The following is a 24939-nucleotide window of genomic DNA, read 5'->3' as shown; positions in this document are numbered from 1 at the left end:
AACCTTATTAAGGTCGTTTTTGAAATGTGTACTATAATTGTATGAAAAGTACTAAATAGTACTAGATTTGGTATTGGGTGAAAGAATAGAGCTGTAATCTGAAATTTTGTATTGATATTAATGTCTAATGGTGTTTTTGTTTAAATTATATATTGGACGAAGGGATAGAGCTGAAATCCCTAATTTTGATATTGAGGTCTGTGTTGGTATCTGTGATAGAGATTTGCAGGTGGTTTTGGAAATGCGTCTGTAGTTCTTCGTACTTTTCGAAAAAATTGGTATTGTGTTAATGGATAGAGCTGAAACCGTGAAATTCACTGCACGAAATTTCAAAAAATTCCGGTACGAAATTTCAAACAATTCCGAACTTTCAAAATTTTTTTCTGTCACGGGCTGTAGTAGCAATAACGAACTTCAAATACGAAGTTTGAAACAATTCTGGTGAATAATATCGTTAAAATCATCCAAATACTGAATGTAGGGAGGTTCCGTTATATGGGGGCTATACCAAAACGAGGACCTAAATGGCCCATTTTCAATACCAAAAGTCCTGAAGAACAAACACACGTCTGAGTGAAATTTTATAAACCGCAGACGGGCAGACGGATGGACATAGCTAAATCGACATAGAATTTTATGCTGATCAAGAATATTTATACTTTGTATATTTCGAGGTGTTACAAACGGAATGACAAACTTAATATACCCTCTACAATATGGTGAAGGGTATAAAAATATTTATCGGAGCCGAGTTGTACAAAATGGAAACGTACGTTCCGATATTCACTCAATTTGGGCTGATATTAGCCGCTAGTTGCACAATAAACCTAAAATCGGATTAAGGATATATGGGAGCTTTACCCAAATCTTAGCGGTTCTCGATGAAATTTGTCAAAGATATTTGCGATATCAAGTACCAATTATCATTGTTGTCGAATGCATATTACGAATGTGAGGGACTTAAACATTAAATCAGATAAAACATAGATATGGGAGCTATGGTTGTATCTGAACTGATTTTCTCCAAATTTGATGTACTTGCTTTTGAACTGAATTCGTCGGATGTACCAAAATGTAGGACTTTTTGACAGATATTGGCCATTTGGTGCACAATTAATCCGAAATCGGTTGAATATATATATGGGAGCTATATCCAAATCTGAACTGATCTTGATAAAATTTGGCAGATATAGTTCTGGGCTGTATCTAATAACTGGTACCAAATATCATTCTTGTGTGGTGCATATTACGCTTGTAACGGACTAAACCCCAAATCGGACGGACGGACGGACTGACATGCATAAATCGACTCACAAAGTGATTCTATAAAGATTCTCTAAATTTGGTATGTCTGTATGTCACAAACAAATGCACAAAGACATAATACCCATACCACTATGTGATGTAGGGTATAAAAATCGGAGCTATATGCAAATCTGAACCGCATCGCATTTTAAAAGATACATAATTACTTCAAATTTTGAGCCTTTGTGGGGGAGGTAAATATTGGGATTTACCAAATTTGCATAAAATTGAATGATGTTTTCTCTTTCTATGTGGTAAATTATTTTCTATGAACATGTTGATCTTTGTGGGGGATGTACCAGAAGGAGTGCGAGTCCGATGTTGGCCATCTCCGAACTCCATCTAAGTTTCACAATAATATAACGATGTACCAAGTTTGGAGCAAATAGATACATCCTTGGAGAGTTATCCTGCACACCAGACATCCAGATATCCAGCCAGACGACGGACGGACACCCCAAGATCGACTTCAAATGTCCTGAAACCAATTTGTTTCAAAGAATCCTAGGGTCCTCCTCAGGTTTCATTCATTTATTCATTCTTCTCAAAAGGGTTATGCTTCTAGCTTCAAATTCAAGTAGGAGACAGCGTGTAATGTTTGTTATGATATCGGATAAGATGAGTAGGTTTGGCTGGGCAGTGAAAAAGGTGCAACGTATCATGTGAGCCTGTGCCACATGCTGGGCTGATGTTCTGTACCATCTGGATTTTATTTGTGTCAAAATTACTCAGGTTTATTGGGGCAGCTCTCGCTCTTCAGCTGCGATGGGAGGTGTGGTATTCACTCTATATTCTTGGCTTGGCTCCATGGCTTCTTTGGTGTGTAGTTTTAGTACTTATTCACTTTAATTTCCAAAAATGCAACCACATCTCAGCGTTACATACCAACAATCGCCCATATTCCAAATTTATCTGCTCGCCAAATACCTGATATAGTTATAATTTCCAAAAATACTGCCATTTCTCACGGTTACACACCAACAGTGACCCAAATTACCAATTTCAGAATTATATCTTTACCCGTGGCTATCAACATTTTATGCCAAATAATGACTGATAAATTAAAAATGTTTGTTATATAACATAAATATTTAATATTTTAATATATGTTTTACTTAAGCTACGTTTTTTTTTTTTTGGTATTTCAAATAACTATTTCTAATTCATCTCCATAAAGAGCTCTCATTTGTGGTTTCAGATTGCTTTTCGTCACTGTGTCCTGTTGCAAATCCAAATCGTCTTTTATGGATCGTGTCGTTTGTACATATTTCGAGGAGTGTAGATTTTTGGCCTTCGTTTTCAATGGGCCTTTATATCTGAAAATAAATGAAAGAAGGTTAGTTGATATGGTAAATTTGATATAAATGAGAAGAAATTTAATCAATGCTAAAATCTATTAATTTTAATTAATAATTATTTCCAAAACAACTCTATAAGTACTCCCTTTACCAAATAATGAAGAATTTCCTAAGTAATTGTTTAATAAATCAACCTAGTAACCAATTATTTTTATAAAGGTATGTCACCGGAGAAAATAAGTGATTATTAGGCATTCAGTACGATTTGGTGATTATTGCACAATTTTGCTTCAAATTTCTAAAAAGGCGGCTGTATTTCACATTATTTTTAATACCCTACAGCCCATAGGGGTAAGGGTATTATGTCTCAGTGCATTTGTTTGTAACGTGGAGAAGGAAGCGAGATAGACCCATAGTTATTTTTGAGGATCTTCATAGAATCACTTTCCTTGTAGATTTATACATGTCAGTCCGTCTTTTCGTCCATCTGTCTGTCCATGTATTTTTGTGTACAAAATGCAGGTAGCATTTATTATCCGAGATGAAATTTTCCAAACAATATTTGTTTCGCCCAAGGACAAACCCTAATGAAATTGGTGAAAATCGGTTCAAATTTAGATATAGTTCCCATATATCTCTTTGACCGATTTCGAATTAATTGTGCAACAAATGGCCAATATCAGTCCAAATGACCTGTTTTTGGCACACCCGACCAATTCAGCCTAGAAAAAAGTATTTAAAATTAGAGAAAATCTGTTCAAATATAGCTTTAGCTCCCATATATATATATGTTTCATCCGACTTGGGGTTTTAAGTCCCTCATGTGCGTAATATGCACTCCACAAGAATGATATTTGGTACCAGATAACTTATGGAGCCCAAAAATACCTCTGTCAAATTTTATAAAGATCGGATCAGAGTAGGATATAACTCTCATATATTCCCCTTTCCGATATCAGGTTTATTGTACACCAAATGGCTAATATCAGTCCAAATGGACTGAATTTTGGCAATTCCAAATGATTTTACCCTATAAACAAGCAATTCAAATTTGGAAATCTGGAAAGATATAGCTCCCATATATATGTGTCATCCGATTTGGGGTTTTAGGTCCCTCACATGCGTAATTTGCACTCCTCAACAATGATCTTTGGTACCAGCTATCATTTGAGATTTGGATATAGCTTTAATATATGACATAATCCGATTTAAGGTTTATAGTGCACCAAATGGCAAATATCAGTCCAAATAAGTTGAATTTTGGCAATTCGGACGGCATTCAGTCTAGAAGCTAATACTTCTAATTTTGGTGAAAATCGGTTTAGATATATCTATAGCTCCCATACATATATTTTATCCGATTTGTTGTTAAAGTCACTCACAGGCGTAATATGAACTCCACAACAATGATATTTAATACCGGACATCAGATACAGGTCGAAAATACTTCTGCCAAATTTTTATTGAGATCGGATCAGATTTTTATACAGCTTCGATATATATCTTTATTCGATTTTACGGTTATTGCTTACCATACAGGGTGAGGTGAAAAAACTGCAACCAATTTCAGACTGTTGTCATTACTAAGCCACTCGTCCGACAGCTGTTAAAATTATTTCAGTGACAGCTTATTATATTGTTTACAACCGCACAAAGGCATTTTGGTGAGACTTTTCCAGAAAAAAAGTTATTCGAGATGGAATTCAAGCGTGATAGTGTGATTTCTTTACATTTGGCTGGAAACCCACAAGTGGCCATCGTAAGAGCACTCCAGCATTTGAATGTGAATAAATATTTTGTGTCTCGTACCATCCCTCGTTACCGTTATACTGGTAGCGTAGCCCCACGTTAAGGAAATGGACGGAGAAAACAGCAACATCAGCAGAAATGGTTCGAAAAGTAAAGAAGCGACTTGATCGAAACCCGCGTCGCAGTGGCCGAAAAATGGCTTGAGAGCTGAACATATTGCGATATTCCATTCGCAATATATTGAAATTCCCAAAACATGCAAGAACTTACACCACAAAGAAAAAAGACTCAATAGACATAAAGAGTTGCTTCGCCTGGCCGAAAGTGGTGAACTGCCGAATTTGGTTTTCTCCGATGAGAGAAACATTCGTTGTCCAGCAGTTTGTAAACAAACAAAGTGATCGTGTTTACTTGCCAAAGAGGTCAGCTGAAAATGTGCACCTTCGGTTGGCCACCAGAACTCAAGCACCGGTCATGGTGATGGTGTGGGCCGCCATAACAGCCGATGATCGCTCTCCGCTCTTATTAATCGACCGTGGCATCAGAATAAATTACGAATATTATCGCGAAAATATTTTAGAAGATGTATTAAAGGCTTTGACACGCAAACATTTTGGCCGCAGACCTTGGACATTACAACAGGACTCAGCACCATCGCACTCAGCATGCACCACACAAGAATGGTTGCAAAATGGAGTTCCTCGCTTCATTTCCAGCGCACAATGACCATCAAAATCTCCGGATACCAATCCGTTGGACTATTGTGTCTGGAGTATTTTGGAAAGCAAGGTTGGCACTAAAAAATACCAAAGTGTCGATCACCTCAAGCGCTTCACTGGGAATGGGCCAAAATACCGCAGATCTACATTTGAAGGCCATAATTCGTGCCAAAGGTGGCCAATTCAGAATGGTTGCAAAATGAGGTTCCTCGCTTCATTTCCAGCGCACTATGGCCATCAAAATCTCCGGATACCAATCCGTTGGACTATTGTGTCTGGAGTATTTTGGAAAGCAAGGTTGGCACTAAAAAAAAAAAATACCAAAGTGTCGAACACTTCAAGCAAGCGCTTTGCCGAGAATGGGCAAATTACCGCAGAGCAATATTCGGGCAGCGTGTGACAGTTTCACTGGCCGTTTGAAGACCATAATTCGTGCCAAAGGTCAATGAAATAACGGTTGAAGACTCTACATCCCTTTGGACTAAATCAGTTTCAGGACATTTGGAGTGGATCTAAGGGTGTCCGTCCTTCCGTCTGTCTGTCTGTCTGGCTGGTTGGCATGAGAAATCTCGAAGAGAGTCTCCTATTTGGGGCAAACTTGCTTCATCGTAACATTATTGTTAAATTAGATCAAGTTCGGAGATGGGTTACATAGGTCCACTTCTTCCGGTACCTTCCCACAAAGGACAAAATATTTTTCAAAGGAAATATTTTACTTTAACGAAAGAGAAATGATCAGCCGGTTTGGTATAAACTCTGCAAATCCCAATATTTTTGTCAGTGCTTGGACAGGTGCGGATGTGGACAATATCGGCCCCACAAAGGCTAAAAATTATTAATTCTTACAAAATGTTAATTAAGAGTCCGATTATCTTCCATGTTCACAAATCCCAAATCACTCCTTCTGGTATCTTCTGATATAAGGGTCAAAATTTTGAATGATCATAACGAAACAACAATTGAACATTCTAGCTTTACACCCTCTGCTATTCGCATTTCAAATTTAATAATTCTACCTTTACCCTCTTGCAGAACACCACTAGCCCGCATTTAGTACATTTTAGTACACATTGGAACATCTTTCAGTACTTTTAATAAAATTGGAACATTATGCTTACCCTACCTTGAATTCAATATGAACCATGTATTCTCCTTGTCCTTAGTGGTGGTGTCCTCTTTTCCACTATTAGTCTTCTGATTCTCTTCCTCTCGATTTTTCTCATTTTCATTACTTGGCCGACTCAAGCCCTCCATCTCTTGGGGATTTTTAAAATTATTCGATGTCAGCTCATTGATGTTTTTATAATTTCCATAAAATCCCGATGGCCATAATTGCACGGGCTGAAATGAACTCGGCCCAATGGTCGTATATTCGGTAGGCCTCTCCAAATTTACATCGGAATTTTCATCCTCATAGGTAATGTGAAACTTGTCCTCACCATCATTATAGGTAACCTCAAGTTTTTTGTGGGGCAATGATGTTGTTGCCGGCGTTTGGGGTGACTCCTCCAGATAATGACGATGATTGGCAAAGGGTTTCTCCAGCGTCAAAGGCAGTTCTGTGGTGGTATCAAATGCATGGTGGCTCAATATGTCTTGGGGTGCAAAGAAGGCGGAATATTTTTTGGATTTTTTATGGAATTTTGTTGGTGGCAAAGTTGTGGCGGCAGCGGTGCTGGTATAGATCTCATTGTTTAGATTTCGCGGATTTATGGCCTCAAAGGCATAGAAGGGTATCATGGTCACATTTAGGACCGGTGGTTGTGGTGTAAATTGGGGTTTAAATTGGTCTTCCTTGGCTGAATTTTTTACAATCAATGTCCTGGGTGGATGTAGGGTTTGCCCCGGCACCGGTTCTTGCATGGGATATTTATACCGACTCATCATGGTGTTGAACAACATGCGCCCCTTATTGCCGGTGTAAACGAACAGGGGTATGGTTTTATCGTAACTCTCCTCACCCGGGATTGCATCGAATTTCGGCAGCTGTGGCATGGGTTTAAATTCCGGTATCCTTTGACTATTGAGTGGGAGATAATTTTTGGGCAAATTCAGATTTGATCGGCTGAAGAATGTTACACGATTCTGGGCCTTGTAGGGATATTTTTTATTCGCTCCATATGAAGATTGGCGTGAGTTTTGACGATTACGCACATAAATCGGCTTGATGTGATCATATTTAAGTTTTTCTTTGGGGGGTTTCTTCAGAGGCACCACTGTTTCGCGATTTTTCTCATCACCCAATACCCATAAAGGACGATTGCGATTCAAATAAAATGTTCCCGTTTGCAGAGTCTTGTAGGGTTTGGCACTTGTTAGCTGATTGTAATTGTAATCCATTTTGTTATGCATTATTCCATTTGTCAAGGAAATGCCAAAAAGTCCGATTATAAAGCCGAAAATTAAAGAAAATTTGTAATCCATTTGAAAATCGTTCTGTTCGCTTCACTTCGCTTTTTGCAATTGAAAGTTGAAATTTTCTGCGGTCACATATTTATAAAAATATTTTCTCTGGAACTCGAATTACTTTCATTGCAACTGGTTTTACAAGGGGTTCTGAAATTCACCACTCTAAAACACTTTCGTTGCCAAGAATATTTTTGTCTTTTCATGCCATTTGTAGTGGCCCAACAAAAACAATGTTCAGAAACCCATTAACATGGTTTTGAAAACCGAAACTGGACTGTGTGAGCCCAACATTTTGTTGATCTCTTGACACCCCAAACTGGACTTAAAACGTAACCCCAAGAACGAAAGGCATAAGAAACGCACATAAACATAAAATAAAAATAAAAAACAAAAGACTTAAGAGACAAACATGTTTTTCGAATGACACTAAACAAATTCTGACCTTTAATGTAAACCAGGCCTTAGAGTACGTTTTTTTTTTCATTTTCACGCATATATTTTATTTGTTTGTTTACACTGTCTTATAAAGAACAAGTGAAATGTAGAGAAATTTATAAAATTGAAAATTGCTCCAAATAACTTTAAGGTCACTCAATATGCTCTCGAGTTTTAGTGGGTAAAAAGAGAAGATTGCCAGTGCTTACGTTTAAACTTATATCATTTACTAATTATTTTCTAATTATTTTTTTTTGCTTATATAAATAACAACGTTGAATATTTATTTTCAATTCCATAAATCTTAATAATTTTAATAATATTTATCACTCCAAACCATTTCACACTCAAATTATAATAACATTAATATTTTCTCCGTATCTTCAATGCATAAAATCGACCGTACCCTTAAAATGGATACTAATTGAAAAATTTATAAAAAGCACTTAATCAATATCAACATTTTATCAATAGCTTTATGGTAAAAATAACAAGTAATAAAGCAGTAAGTCCTGGCCGAACTTTAAATACCCTCCACCATTTGGAAATAATTTGGAAATTTTCAAAAAAAAAATAAATAAATAAATAAATAAATAAATAAAATCCGTTAAAAATTCTTTTAAAATCTAAAAAAATACCGAATATAGTCATTATATTGGTGTCTATACGAAGACGTGGACCTGCATAGGCGACTTTTGTCATAAGCCATTACAATAATCAAATACGAAACTTGAAAAAAATCCGGTGGATAATGTAGCTAAAATCCTCAAAATGCCCAAGGCTATATGAAGACCTAGATCTGCATAGACAATTTTCTGTCACAGGCTTTAGAACCTATTAGGAATTTCAAATACGAAATGTGAAACAATTTCGATGAATAATGTAGCTAAAATCCTCAAAATACCCAATATAGGGAGGTACCGTTATATCGGGGCTCTATGAAGACCTGCATAGACAATTTTCTGTCACACGCTATTAGGAATTTCAAATACGAAATTTGAAACAATTCCTGTGAATAATGTTGCTAAAATCATCAAAATACTGAATATCGGGAGGTGCCGTTCTATGGGGGCTATACGAAGACGTGGACAATTTACTGTCATAGGCTGTAGTATTCATTACGAACTTCAAATACAAAATTTGAAATAGTTCTGGTAAATAATGTCGGAAAATCATCAAAATACCGATTATCGGGAGGTGCCGTTCTATGGGGACTATACCAAAACGTGGACCTACATGGCCCATTTTCAATACCAAAAGTCCTGCAGACATAATATATATTTGAGTACAATTTTATCAACCTATTTCGGATAGACGGACGGACATCGCTAAATCGATATAGAATTTTATGCTGATCAAGAATATATATACTTACATCTAAAATGTATATTTCGAGGAATGGCAAACTCAATATAGCACCTATAAGGAACTTCAAAAACAAAATTTCAAACGATTTCGATGAATATTGTACCAACAATCGTCAAAATACCGAATATAGGGAGGTACTAATATATAGTGCCTTTAAAAAGACCTGGGCAAAGTACTCAGAAGGAACTCATTTTTGTGGATTTTCAGACAATTTCATTAAAAAAGTGACTACAATCATCAAAATACCGAATATCGGAGGTACAGGCCATACGATATCGTGGACCTATATAGCCCATTTTCGAACATGACCTGCCTGCACACAAACGACTGATCTGTGCACAATTTTAGCTTCCCATCTTAATTCGTTTTGGCTCTGCTGTGATTGCAATAGACGGAATGACGGGTATGGCTAAATCGTCTTAGAATTTTACTCTGATCAAAAATATATATACTTTTTAAGGTCTAAAATAATTATTTCGATGAGTTACAAACGGAATGACGAACTTAATATACCCTCCATACTATGTATGGTGGAAGGTATAAAAAGTGAAATTAATTGAAAATAAACGAAAGACTTAAGACATAAACTTCTAAGATGAAAACTAACGGATTTCCCCGGTTAATTTATGCATTTCGTACATTTCATTTCGTCTCGTACCATCGCTCGTTACCATGATACTGGTAGAGTAGCCCGATGTCAAATGGTTGATCGAAACCCGCGTCGCAGTGGCCGAAAAATGACTCGTGAGCTGAACATATCGCAATATTCCATTAGGCAAATATTAAAAAATGAGCTCGGGGTAAAGCCATCGAAATTCCAAAAAGTGCAAGAACTTACAGCGCAACAGAAAGAAAATAGACTCCGAAGAGCTAAAGAGTTGCTTTGCTTGGCCGAAAGTGGAGAACTGCCGAATTGGGTTTTCTTCGTTAAGAAAACATTCGTTGCCGTTTGTAAACAAAAAAATGGTCGTGTTTACTTGACAAAGAGGTCAGCTAAAAATGTGCACCTTCGTTAGCCACCAGAACTAAAGAGCCGTCCATGGTGATGGTGTTGGGCCGCCATGACGGCCGATGGTCGCTCTTCGCTCGTATTAATCGACCGTGGCATCAGAATAAAATGGCGAAAATATTCTGGAGGGTGTATTAAAGCCTTGGGCACGCAAACATTTTGGCCGCAGACATTGGACATTCCAACAGGACTCAGCACGCGCCACACAAGAATGGTAACAAAATGAGTTTCCTCGCTTCATTTCCAGCGGTCAATGGCCACCAAAATCTCCGGATACAAATCCCTTGGACTATTGTGTCTGGAGTAATTTGGAAAGCAAGGTTGGCACTAAACAACACCTAAATTATAGCGTTTGACTTTGTTGCAGTTTTTGTTATCTCACCCTGTATATATGAGAGATATAGCTATATCTGAATTGTTTTTTTTTAAATTTGGTATACTTGCTTCTTCTGGATTTGGTCGGATTTCCCAAAATTCAGGTCATTTGGACTGATATAGGCCATTTGATGCACAATTAATCCGAAATCGTTTGAAGATATATATGGGAGCTATACCTAAATTTGAACCGATATTAGATTAGATAATTGCATTTCATTCGGATAATAAATGTCACCTGCATTTGGTTCACAAAAATACATGAACATACGGACAGACGGACCGACATGCATAAATCGACTCACAAAGTGATTTCATGAATATCCTTAAAATTCTCCATGTTACAAACAAATGCAAAAATACATAATACAGAGTAAAAATTTCCCATACTAAAGATTCTAAAGCGTCGAAGGACGTAGGTGAAATAGTCAGTTTAATGAAAAAACAAATATATTTCGGAATTTTAAAGGTTTCAGCCAAAATTTACTACCGAACCAGCCTAAATATAACATTTAAGGATCTTGACTTATGAATTTTTGACAAAAAAGTTTCAAAGTATGTAGATTTACTACGGCCCTCTTTAAAAAATGAAGTGGGCCAATATTGTCCATTTCAAATATGACATAAGTCAGAAATAAATATGACAACGTACCAGATAATCGGATGCTAATTTTGCACTTTATGAGAAATACAATTATTCAAAATTTTGAACGGTTGTGGGGAAGGTATCCAAAGGAGTAGTCCGATATATTCCATCTCCAAGCCTGTTCTTTTGTTGATAAAAATATTGAAATATATATTTCGCGTTTTTTTTTTTCAATCAAATACTTATTTCGCATTTTATAAGGGTTATAATTATTCAAAATGTTTGCCCTAGCTAGAGGGTGTATATCTAAATCGAAATAACGGTTTTAGACCCCTCTTTGGAACAAATCCGGTTCATGACATTTGGAGTCGATCTAGCAATGTTCGTCTGCCTGCCTGTCTGCTCCAAACTTGTTACACCGTATTATTATTATCAAACTTAGAGAAAGGATACTCCGATTTGGCTCCAACTTTGCAAATCCTAACATTTGCACCAGTGCTAGGTCAGGCGCGAAATAGGGCAATTTCGGTCCACTCCATCAATTACCTATTCCAAAAAGCGTCAACATTTTGAATAAATTTAACTCTTATAAAATGCTGTAAGTATCCGATTGTCTTCAAATTGCACACATAACAATATGTTTATTAACCCAAGGTATGTTGTGAAGATGGGATATATCGGTCCACTGCTTCTGGTACCTCCTCCGCAAAGGGTCAAAATTTTGAATTTCCATGAAACGCGAAATTAACATCCGATACCATTCAGACTTGATACATCTCAATATTCCCATCAACACAAGATCTGGTGAAGACCATTTACTCTGGGACCTCCCCACAAAGGGTCAATGTTTTGAATAACCAAAACGTTCATAAAATCCGAAATAAGCAACCTACTCTCTATTTATATTTCACACATCCCATTATTTCTACTAACACAAGATCTGCTGTGATGATGAAATAAATCGGTCAACTCCTTCTGGTACCTCCCCCACATAAGTTCAAAGTTTTCAATAACCAAAACTATCATAAAATCCGAAATAAGCATTTGATTCTCTTCTAATTTGATACATCCCTCTATTTCTAATAACACAAGATCTACTGTGAAGATGGGATATATCGGTCAACTCTTTCTGATACCTCCCCCACAAAGTATCAAAATTTTGAATATCAATGACGCTCAAAAAACGCGAAACGAACTTCCGATTCCATTCAGACTTGGTACATCTCAATATTTCCATCAACACAAGATCTTTTATAAAGATGGGAGGAATCGAACCATTTCATCTGGTACCTCCCCCATATAGGCTTCAAGTTTTCGAAAACCCAAACTCTCAAAGAAAGCGAAATAAGCATCCAACTCTCTTCAAATTTCACACATAAGTATATTTTTGCTAACACAAGATCTGTTGTGCGAACCCCTTCTTTTGCCTGTCCTAACTTGTGAAACAATTCAGCGATTCTTTAAAACTTGCTACATCTAAATATTTCTCTCAGCCAGGAACCTGAATTGAATGTAGAAATTATGGTTTCGCATAAAATTGGATTTACATTGAATTTCTTGGAAATTTTTCCTATACCAATATTTTTATCTGTATTAGATGAATTATGAAAATGTAATGCTTCGGTCGACTCTATGTAGATCTTCATTCAAATTTTAACATTTTTTTTAAAAATGGGTTTTTGTTGTAACATACTAAACCAACTTACATAGTTATGTTAGTTCGTTCAGGTAAACGAAAGCATAAATAATTTTAATTTAATGTAAATCTTTGGTACCTCTTCTATTGGGCTTACGATCTTGTTATTTGGGAAAAAAAGTTTTTTTTTTTTGGTTCTAGGAGTTATTTTAAAATAACTTCTTGGGAGATTATCCCAGACAAAAAGCAAGGGGAATTGATAAGGCTTGGTGGCCTAGTTATTCCCTGCCTTCCCCCCTGGTAAACATTACCATCGTTCTCCACTAGTAAACAAAGATTTCAGATCATTAAGCTCGTCTCGAAAGAGAAAACAAACACTTAAATCATAAAACATATGATCTTCGCCTTAACAAGGCAAAACTCAAACAAACGTTGTTTTTTATTTAAAAAAAAAAAAAAAAAAAAAAAAAAAAAACAACAACAATAAGTCTAACTATTTTGGAAGAACAATATATCATATTTATTTAGGTCCGATACGATCCGAAATGGACAATATTGACCCATTACTTTGGAACCTACTTCATAGAAAGTCAACAATTTGAATAATCATAGCAGAAGTTAAAATATATTTAGATAATCGTACATTGGCTGAGGGTATACATCTGTCGACAAAACCGACTGATACGTTATCTAAAAAATTTCCGAAGTTCGATATAGTATTGTATAATTTTGATAACGGCGAAAAAATTCAGCAAATTGATAGAAAATACCTGATCAAAATACCTTAAAAATATAGCAGTGCTAATGAGTGGAGTCCAAATTAAACCATTTATCCAACTTTCAATATAACTTCAATAGTTTCGGTTCGAAACATGAAGTTTTAAATATGTTTCCTATAAAGAAGGCATAAAATTACAGAATATTTTTAATCTTAAACCCAATTATAATAAACTATCGAAATGTTTGTGTCTTAAGTCTTTTGTTTTCGAATCAACTCTCTTCAAGCCACTGGTTTTATCCCTATCATAAAATTATTAATAAAATTTCCCGTGTTAAGAAATTATAAAAATTTAGTTAATTCATTTTCCCTTCCTAGAGATAAAACTTACGAAAAGATTACAATCACACTCTTATCAAATTGTAAATAAAAATGTTCATAATGCAGTTGTGTTTAACAAATTAATAACAACAATCTAAATTACCTTATATGAGATGCACCATTGAAAATTTTAGAAATATTAAAGTGCTATGTTTTGGTGTGATAAATATTAGATTCATATCTTGCCCCATATCTATGAGGTATTGCTATACTGAACAAAAATTAAGAAAAAAAAAAAAAAAAAAAACAAGTAAAAAAGCTGTAAGTTTGGCCGCGCCGAACTGTGAGTACCCTCCACCATTTGGAACGAATTTGGTAATTCTTTAAAAACAATAAAATCCGTTAAAAATTCTGTTAAAATCTTAAAAATACCGAATGTAGCTGTTATATTAGGTCTATACGATGACATGGACCTGCATAGGTAATTTTTGTCATAAGCCATTATAATATTCAAATGCGAATATCGGGAGGTACTGTTATATGGGGGCTATACGGAGACATGGTCCTGCACAGACAATTTTCTGTCATAGGCTGTAGTATCCATTTCGAACATCAAATACCAAATTTGAAACAATTCCGGTGAATAATGTCGCTAAAATCAACAATGTACCGAATATCAGGAGGTACAGTTATATATGGGGGCTATACCTAAACGTGGACCTACATGACCGATTTTCAATTCCAAAAGTCCTCCAGACATTTTTTTATCTATCTCGCAATTATTTATTCAAAAAACCAGTAAAGAAAGTCTTAAAGTCGGGCGGGGCCGACTTTATGATACCCTACACAACTTTGCTAATTTAGTAGAGCTCCGCATAACAATTAAAAGTTTTTATGGGAGAACTCAATCATACACGCTATGATTATAATTTAAAGTTCAAAGAACTAAGTATGCCGAAGCATTTGTATCTTTTAAATTCGGACTTGTATTGCCCAATTGGTGCACAATTAATTTGAAATCGGATAAAAATATATATAGGAGCTATATCCAAATCGGAACCGATCTCGATAAAATTTAGCAAAGATATTTCTGAGCTGTATTTGATATATTTCCCTGAATATCGTTGTTACGGAGTGCATATTACGGCTGTGGGTAACAAATATGACAAATCGGATGAAGAGTATATATGGGAGCTATAGCTATATCTGTACCGATCTTCACCAAATTTGACATATTAGCTTCTAGACTCAATTCGGTCATAAGTGCCAAATTTCATCCAATTTGGGCAAATATTAGACGTTTGGTGCACAATCCAAGGTAAATCGGACGAAGTTATATTTGGGAGATATATCCAAATCTTAACCGATCTTGATAAAATTTAGCAAATATATTTCTGAGCTGTATTTGATAAATTTCCCCATATATTGTTATTACAGAGTGCATATTACGGCTGCGGAGGACAAAAACAACAAATCGGATGAACAATATACATGGGAGCTATAGCTATTTCTGAACCGATTTCGATCAAATTTGGCATACTTTTTTTTAGGTCCAATCTGATCGTACGTGCAAAATTCCATACTATTCGGAAGTCAAATCGGACAAAGATATATATGAGAGCTATATCTAAATTTTGACCAATTATCTCCAATTTCAATAAGGTTCGTCCTTGGGCCAAACAAATGATTTGCGCAAAATTTCATTTGGATAGGGCAATAAATGCGAACTGTACTTTGTTTACAAAAATACATGGACATACGGACAGACGGACGGACATACATAAATCGCAGAATGTGATTCTATGCAGATCATCAAAAGGAACTATAGGTCTATCTCGTTTCCTTTTGCCTGTTACAAACAAATGCACAAAGGCATAAAACCCTACCACCTTGTGATGTAGGGTATAAATAGAATTTAAAGAATAAATATGTTCCGATAGTTTTTTTATTTTTGACATGTTTTTTATACCCTCCACCATACTATGGAGGGTATATTAATTTTGTCATTCCGTTTGTAACTCCTCGAAATACTCATGTCAGACCCAAAAAAGTACAATATTCTTGATCAGCGTAAAATTCTAAGACGATTTAGCCATGTCCGTCTGTCTGTCTGTGTGTCTTTCTGTCCGTCTGTGTGTCTGTTGTAATCACGCTATCTTTCGAACAAATTGAGATAGAAGGCTAAAATTTTGCAGACATGTATATTTTGCCAGTGGCAGGTTAAGTTCGTAAATGGGCCATGTAGGTCCAAGTTATCATATAGCCCCCATAAAACGGTACCTCCCGAAATTCGGCATTTTGATGATTTCAGCGACATTATTCACAGGAATTGTTTCAAATTTGGCATTTGAAGTTCGTAATGGATACTACAGGCTAAGACGGAAAATTATCTGTGCAGGTCCACGTCTTCGTATAGCCCCCATATAACGGTACCCCCCGATATTCGGTATTTTTATGATTTTAGCGACATCATTCACCGGAATTGTTTCAAATTTGGTATTTGAAGTTCGTAATGGATACTACATCCTAAGTCAAAAAAGTAGCCATGTAGGTCCACGTCTTCATATATCCCCCATATACCGTATCCCCCGATATTCGGTATTTTGATGATTTTAGCGACATTATTTACCGGGATTGTTTCAAATTTCGCATGTGAAGTTCGTAATGGATACTTCAGCCAATGCCAGAAAATTGTCTGTGCAGGTCCACTTCTTCGTATAGCCTCCATATAACGGAGCCGGAATATAGCCTCTATATTCGGTATTTTGGTGATTTTAGCTACAATATAAACAGACTTTTCTTCAAGTTTCGCATATAAATATTGTAATAACTTATGACAAATGTTGCCTATGCAGGTCCATGTCGTCATATCGTGAATTTTTAACGGATTTTTTTTTTGGAAATTGCCAAATTTGTACTTAATGGTGGAGGTAATAAAAGTTCGGCCCGGCCGAACTTACAGCTTTTTTACTTGTTTTATTTTTGACATTTTTATTTTTATTAGGTAAATTAGGCGAATTCTCCAGATCCTCCAAGTAGGACTCCATTTTCAAAATTAAAATTTTCTTCTCATAGACCTGCATTAAACAACTTGTAATGCACCTTATTCAAAAGTATAACTCATCAATCCAAATTTTGACGGCACCCCTTTTGTTACAACCCACCAAATATTTGGATACACTTAGCGTATCAGTGCTAACTAAGTATCTCAAATGGATGGTCACAAAAAACACACAAACACATGATATCCCTAACTTTGTTTTTGTTTTTTGATGCTATTCTTCTGCTTCTTTTTGGTTTGATGGGATTTTTCTTATTGGAAATTTGAGTTGACTTTTATGTGGTGTGGCATGCGTTTTATGTCGGCCCTTCCGCTCCAGCAAACGCATGCCGAGAGCATTGTTTAATTCTGGGCTTCTTTTTCACTTTTGATTTGTTGTTCTTTGAAATGATTTGTTTGGCATTCATTGATCATCATTGTGTGTTTCAAAGCTATGGAGATTCTTCTTTGTTTTAATTTTTTGAAAGGGGGAAGGAGGGGAGATGAATGCACTTTGTTATTTGTTTTTTTTTTGTTTTGGGGTTTAGTATGCCCAAGTTTATTTGTTTTTAACGCTAAATTAATTTTCTTGCATTGACGACTTGAAGGGTTCTGACAAATTGAAAACTTTTGGATTTCTTTTGGAAATGGGATAGACAAGTGCGTGTGCCGTTAGATTTGACGATGCTGCTATAAAAGCTGGAAAAAGTGATTTGAAAGCGTTAGAATACCAAGAGCGGTTATTGTGTAAAGAACGAATACTTCTAACGGGTGTGCTTGAAAAGATTGTTTAAAAAAACTAAAAATTAAAACAACTCAAAGGATAATAATGTTTGTTAATATAATGAAATATTTTGTGGTATGTGAATTAAAAAAATTAACAAAATAAATTAAAAAAAAAGAATAACACAAAACAAGGATACAAGTGCATATTGAGAGAATAACAATAAAAAGGAACAAAATATTAAAAAAAAAAAAAACAAAAATGTAAACACCATGTCATTGAAATAAAATATGCTAAACAAAAGACTTAAGAAACGAACACACAATAAAATAAATATCGGATCTTATAATAATCGATAAAATTTTTCAAAAAAAAAAAAAAATGAATTTAGGTCTCCTGACTCAAAAAACTGGACGTTCGAGACCTATTAGAACTAATGTTGTGCCTTATGTGAACAAATGCCGAATTGGTCACAAAACAATTTTTTAGGGAAATTTCGTGAAATACTTAAAAATTCTTTAACGAATTTCACTATAAGTCACTCGAGATATGAAATCTATGGGATTGTTGAATTTTGAGATAAAATGAATCCATTTTGACACAATAAAATGCCACCTTTACAGTGATACCACAAACGTTGGTAGAACTCCAAAAGTCTGGAAAATGTAGCTGTATTAAGACTGGATAACAAAAATTTCCTTAAGGCCATGATTTCTTTAACCAGGGGAATTTTATAAGGCTAAATCGTTGTTACCATTGACTTTTTCAAATAGAAATTTGATTTGCTCAACAGGACTTCTTTTCCCGTTCAACGGGTTCCTCGCTGGCTAGGTTCTCTGGGTAGTAGATAAGGACAGTGGGAATGTCATCAAACCATTGAAATTTTTTTGGAATTGTCAATTGTTCTGGGTACTTTGTGGAGGATATTAGTGAAATAATTAAAGTATTCAACAAAATTCACTGCGTTCGAAAGAGAGAGCACTCAGGCTTAGAACATTTATAACACATCGATAATTAGGGAAAAATCCGGCAGATTATGAAAGTGAAGCCAAAAAAGAAGACATAAGAATCAGCGTTTTAAAAGTTTACATCAAAAAATAAAAAAAAAAATAACCAAAATTGAGGAGGCAAGTTCCCCCTTCGTCCATACTTTTGAAAATTCTCCGAATCTGTGCATTTTAGGCACATAGTGTTTTCGGCTATATTGCAGATAATGCGTAGAATATCTCTGCGGTAAATTTTAATCTTCATGCGAATCAACAATTTTTTAAATATGGTTAAAGGTTCGCTCTTAACGGGATTCTAGCAAGTCAAAATATTCTACAAAATTATTTACATTAAAATTCTACTATGAGTTGTCCATTCCATTGTCTAACTCTTAGTTACCTTCGTCGGAAAATTCATAATTTAGTGCTTTTCGTACACTTTATAACCCTACACATTTACAATGATCCCTATCTCAATATGTACTTTTCCGACACTTTTTGTACGCATTTCTACAACATATTTGTATACCCTACAATACTATGTGTTGGAGGTATTATGAGTTTGATTGGACCAAAAATTATGTAACACCTCGAAATAATGGTTTCCGACATACTAAACTATATATGGATCTTCCTATCTCGCCGAGCTGAATCGTCCGTCTGTCCATGTTAATTTGTAATCAAGCTACATGTCGAATTATGGCCCGATCCTTACGAAATTGAAAATGGAGGTGGGATTAGGGTCAGAAGAGAAGCCTATTGTTTTTGGGGATGATCACAAAATATTTAGGGGTTGAAACAGACAAAAAACAGAAAAAGTTTCTGATTTTGCTGTTGCCTTACAGGCCACAACTATGAACCAATGGACGGACGGAATTTTGCATGGAGTTTGAGCGATAAGGACAGGGAAGATGTCTAGCACTTTGGATGACCATTGGATTATATTTAGCTGTAAAATGGACAACAACTTTTGTGTGACATTGTTTTGAATACCTAACAACACGACAGAGTGCGTAAACATTGGACAAATGTCCCAGGCTCTATGACAACATTTCAAAAACTAAATCTTCCAAAATTATGGCCCGATCTTCACTAAATTTAGAATGGAGGTGGGGCTAGGACCAGAATTGCAGCCTATTGCTTTTGGAGATAATCGCATAATATTTAGGGGTTGAAATGAACCAAAAACAGAAAAATTTCCTGATTTCGCAGTTGCTCTGCAGGTCTCAATTATAGACCAATCGAAACGGAAGTTAGTATGTGACTAGAGCTCAGGGCTGGGCAGAAGCCTCCCAATTTTGATGGCTATCGGCTATTTAGTGGGTGAAATAGACCATAGTATGTGTTTTAAATAAAAGTCAAATTTTCCATTTAACAGCGAATATTTTTAATCCCAGCGAAATCACAAATGAACGAACAGGTCAATCCTGACCGTTACGTAGATGCCGATAGTAAATATATCGGATATATACAGCGAAATATATGCAGTGTGTATATACAAAAGAAGAGGATAACTAACATCATTAATGCTTATATTTCAAAAATGGCTGGACCGATTTTGACAAGTTTTGCCAATGCAGAATGCCCTCTTGGTATAATAGTATAAAATCTAAAAAGACTAGCATAAAAAGATGCCAATAACGATGCTAATATAGATTTTGTAGTATTTTGTGACATTTTTTTATTTTTCCATATTTTTATTGCATGCGATTTTTTTCAATTTGACTTATAATATAGAAGTGTATATTTTGTAATATTTTGTAGGGTTAGGCTCAGAAGGGCTAGGCCTATTGCTTTCAAAGATGTCCGCAATATATTTGAGGTTTGAAATCGACCAACAACTAATTGAATTTTTCTATTTGATTTTTCAGCCTTTAAAAAGGCCACAAATTGAAACCAAAGGACACGAAATATCACATGAAGTTAGAGTTTAAGACAGAGTTCCAAATACGAAATCTTTCACAATGGATTTGGACATAAGAGCCTTCTAACATACTGTAGTGTTGTAGGGTATCACATGGTCGGCCCGGACGACTTTAGCCTTTGCTTACTTGTTTTTTTTTACCAAATTGTTCTTGAAATTTTTCGAGTTTTTGCCTTAAAGTAATATCAAATTTCGAATTAGGGGGAAGGTGTCAAAAGAAGGAATATTTTGCACAAAATATCACTAAAAATATCAGAATAAACAATATATCTAGGCATAATAGTTTTTATGAAAATTACTTTCAAAATGTATATACTAATTTGTATAACCTCAGCTCTAGGGTGAGATAAAAACTTTTTGAATGAAAACAAAAAATGTCGGAAATAGCATCAAATTTTAGAATAAGTTTAGATTTGTTCGAATAAGTCACCACTGGCTCGAATTATGGGCTTCAAACGGCCAATGAAACCGTCACACGCTACCCGAATGTTGCTCTGCGGTATTTTGGTCCATTCCCGGAGAAGTGCTTGCTTGAGGTGATCGACACTTTGGTATTTTATAGTGCCAACCTTGCTTTCCAAACTACTCCAGACACAATAGTCCAACGGATTGGTATCCGGAGATTTTGGTGACCATTGTGTTCTGGAAATGAAGCGAGGAACCTCATTTTGTAACCATTCTTGGGTGGCGCGTGATGAGTGCGATGGTGCTGAGTCCTGTCGGAATTTATTCTGATGTCACGGTCGATTAATACTAGCGGAGAGCGAACATCGGCTGTTACGGCGGCCCAAACCATCACCATGACCGACGCTTGGGTTCTGATGGCCAATCGAAGGTGCGCATTTTCAGCTGACCTCTTTGGCAAGTAAACACGATCATTTTGTTTGTTTACAACTGGATAACGAATGTTCTTTCATCGGAGAAAACCAAATTCGATAGTTCACCACTTACGGCCAAGCTAACAAACTCTTTAGCTCTTTTGAGTCTATTTTCTTTCAGTTGTGGTGTAAGTTCTTGCACTTTTTATACCCTCTTCCATACTATGGAGGGTATTTTGATAATTTTGGCGACATTAATCACCGGAATTGTTTCAAAATTGATATTTGAAGTTCGTAATGGATACTACAGCCTAAGACAGAAAATTGTCTGTGTGTCTACGTCTTCGTACAGCCCCCATATAACGGTACCTCCCGATATTCGGTATTTTGATTATTTTAGCGACATTATTCCCCGGAATTATTTCAAATTTGGTATTGTTATTCGTAATGGATACTACAGCCTATGACAGAAAATTGTTTGTGCAGATCGACGTCTTCGTATAGCCCCCATATAACGGTACCTCCCGATATTCGGTATTTTTATGATTTTAGGGACATTATTCACCGAAATAGTTTCAAATCTGGTATTTGAAGTTCGAAATGGATACTACATCCTAAGAGAGAAAATTGTCTATGCAGGTCCAGGTCTTCGTATAGCCCCCATATAACGGTACAACGGTATTCACCGGAATTGTTTCAAATTACGAATTTAGAGTTCGTAATGGGAACTACAGACTTTGACGGAAAATTGACTATTCAGGTCCAGGTCTTCGTATAGGCCCCATATATCAGTATCTCCCTATATTCGGTATTTTACCCACAGAAATTGTTTGAGATGTCGTATTTGACGTTCGTACTGGAAGCTATAGCCTGTGACAAAAAATTGTCTATGCTGGTCCACAATTCCGATATAACGGCACCTCCCTATATACGATATTTTTATGATTTTAGCTACATTATTCACCGTTTTTTTCAAGTTTCGAATTTGAATATGATAATGGCTTATGACAAAAAATGCCTATGTATGTCCAAGTCGTATAGAACCCAATATAACGGCTATATTCGATATTTTTAAAATTTTAACAGAATTTTTTAAGTATTTTATTTTTTGAACATTTCCAAGTTCGTTCCAACTGGTGGAGGGTATTCAAAGTTCGGCCCGGCTAAACTTACTGCCTTTTTAACTTAATTTTCATTTTTTATTGGGTCCTGTTCTACTTTATTTAAAAAATAAAACTTATTATATGTGCTGATATTACATCCAGAATATATCCGTACAACTCTTATCAGAAAAAAATATTATGAATTTGTGTAGCCCCAATATAATGGTACCTCCAGATTTTTGACAATATGAAAGTGTTCGCTACAATTTCCAATCAATGTTTACTTGATAAACATTAACACAATTTTTCCTCGATATACATAATAATCTATTGCATTTTTAATTTCAGTTCCTTGTCCTCTCCGTCATTGGACCAATTCATGCATTTTGGTGGCGTTCCAGTCCAACGTAAGTAGATTAGCTAAAAATTTTCTCCAGGCACATTTTAATCTAGTGTCGTTATTTCCCTTTCTAGAGAACCCACATCCACACCGGCACCGGTTATGAAACAAATACCCTTGACATATTTCCGAACATATACCTATCAGCCAATGGCTGGGAATCCTTTGCCATTCCCTCTGATGAGCTCAACGGACTATGTGACAAATTATGCCGCTTTGGCCAATAATCCCTACTTTAATCCAATGCTGTCTTTACTGCCACAGGCAGTGGGTGCCGGAGCAGGTGGTTTGGCAGTGCCGGCAACGGGGGAAAACGAAAATGAAATTAAAAGGGAAGGAAGGCCGGGGAAACGATATGGTACTGTGGTGAGATCATGGAATGGTGCTAATCAAATACCGGTTGCAACAAAGGCCACAGCCGGCACTACGTCTACTACTACGACGACGACAACCACACCAAAACCCACAACGACAAGTAGTACAACTACGAGCACAACAACAACATCAACAACTCCTACACCAACAACAACGACTACTTCCTCCGCCACTATCACGCAAGCTGCTAAGACAACAGATTCCCTTGCCAGAAATGATGCCAGTTCGGCCTTTATTAAAACCGATGCCGTTGTTAACATTGAGGCCGCTTATCCTGCCTTTAATCGCAAGGTCTACACCAATCATTTTAATATTAACTACAATCGTCCTGTTTATCCTTATCCTGAATATTCAATTTATAAACCTGCCAGCAATCTCAATGAAGAGAATAATTCTGGAGCATCTCCCGGTCCCGCCATCCCATCGGGCGGCAATATTGAATTCGTACCCTGCATGTGTCCCGTCAACATACAAAACGGTTTCCCAACTGGTCTGCCCATAACTGGCAATCCCTCAAACTCAATTTTCTTGGCTCAGGGTCGAACCAATCCCGAGGTAGAAGCTTCTCTGGAGTTATCGGCAACCGATTCGTCCGAATCGAAATCGAGTGAAAATATTCCCACCGAAGCTGAATTGCCTTTGACAAATTTCGTAGAGGATTTACAAATGGTCGATGTGGACGAGGCCAATGACGCTGATGTTGCAGCTGAAGAGGCGACGCAGAGCATCACAGCTTCGTGATGAAGACAGGCATGAGGTTTTATCTTTTAAGTATTAATACGAATAAATTTTAGACTGAATAAAAAGAAATATGGATGGATTTTAGAGAGAAAGATTTATTTATTGGGGAAAGAACTTCAGGAAGTAGGATTAAAGAAATTCAGAAATGCAGCTAGATGCACGTTCCTATATTTTCAGGACTAGAATCTACATTTCTCATGCAAGAGTTTTTGGAAGAGAATAGTAAAACAGAATAATTGAATTTTTATAAACAGCCATAACTCCTTAAATATTGACATTTCGGGGGTTCTAGCTCGTTTTTACATAGAGTTTTTTTAAAGTGGAAAAATAGGCTATTTTAAAATGGCCATAACTCCTTAAATATTGACATTTCGGGGTTTTTGGCACATTTTTACATTGAGTTTTTTAAGTGGAAAATAGGCTATTTTAAAATGGCCATAACTTCTTAAATATTGAAATTTCGGGGCTTTTATCACGTTTTACATTGAGTTTTTTAAAGGGGAAAAAAAGGCTATTTTAAAATGGCCACAACAAAGTGGAAAAATAGGCTATTTTAAAATGGCCTTTATCCTTTGGAACCGAAAATAATGTACCCCTTCCTGGAACCTCCTTCTTTCTGCATATTTGGCAAATTCTCATTTTCAAATTCACAGATTTTCCTGTTTATTTATAATTTATATAGATTTGTCTTCCAATTCCTTTAAATATTTAAATTATTTCAAAAGATCTTGACAAGAACGTCACAATTTTGTTTTTGTATTCATAGGGCGAATTCATAATATATTTTGACAGAAAACTTGGTCGTCAGATGGACTTACCGGCCGATCTTATGCAAGCCACACACGATACAACTGTTGGTACAACCTGGAGGGTTGTCAAGTTGTATGCTTCGGCCACAAA

General features: G+C 36.0%; 2 protein-coding genes across 2 annotated transcripts; one reads left to right on the top strand and one right to left on the bottom strand.

Moving 5' to 3' along the window:
* Positions 1 to 2449: 2449 nt before the first annotated feature.
* Positions 2450 to 7468, bottom strand: LOC101894245 (uncharacterized). The gene is made up of 2 exons (XM_005176600.3): positions 6195 to 7468; positions 2450 to 2621 (listed from the first exon to the last, which is right to left on the bottom strand). The coding sequence occupies exons 1-2, from the start codon at positions 7421 to 7423 to the stop codon at positions 2450 to 2452; spliced, it is 1401 nt and encodes a 466-aa protein (XP_005176657.3). The 5' UTR covers positions 7424 to 7468.
* A 10309-nt stretch (positions 7469 to 17777) lies between these two features.
* On the top strand, positions 17778 to 24131 carry LOC109614446 (uncharacterized). Its single transcript, XM_020039934.2, has 3 exons — positions 17778 to 17827; positions 22872 to 22930; positions 22998 to 24131. Exons 1-3 carry the CDS (start codon positions 17798 to 17800, stop codon positions 24037 to 24039), a joined length of 1131 nt encoding a protein of 376 aa, XP_019895493.2. The 5' UTR covers positions 17778 to 17797; the 3' UTR covers positions 24040 to 24131.
* Positions 24132 to 24939: the final 808 nt, after the last annotated feature.

Source organism: Musca domestica, unplaced genomic scaffold (assembly GCF_030504385.1).
Source record: "Musca domestica strain aabys unplaced genomic scaffold, Musca_domestica.polishedcontigs.V.1.1 13, whole genome shotgun sequence".
NCBI lineage: Eukaryota > Metazoa > Arthropoda > Insecta > Diptera > Muscidae > Musca > Musca domestica.
The sequence above is the reverse complement of the archived record's forward strand: the minus strand, read 5'-3'. Positions and strand labels throughout refer to the sequence as shown.

Excerpts from the sequence above, each read along its gene's own strand:
- LOC101894245 (XM_005176600.3), bottom strand. The coding sequence starts at position 7,423 with ATGCATAACAAAATGGATTACAATTACAATCAGCTAACAAGTGCCAAA. Across the intron at positions 2,622-6,194 it reads TGGTTCATATTGAATTCAAG|ATATAAAGGCCCATTGAAAA; the intron begins GTAGGGTAAGCA and ends ATTTATTTTCAG.
- LOC109614446 (XM_020039934.2), top strand. The coding sequence starts at position 17,798 with ATGTTTGTTAATATAATGAAATATTTTGTG. Across the intron at positions 17,828-22,871 it reads ATATAATGAAATATTTTGTG|TTCCTTGTCCTCTCCGTCAT; the intron begins GTATGTGAATTA and ends TTTTAATTTCAG. Across the intron at positions 22,931-22,997 it reads TGGTGGCGTTCCAGTCCAAC|AGAACCCACATCCACACCGG; the intron begins GTAAGTAGATTA and ends TTCCCTTTCTAG.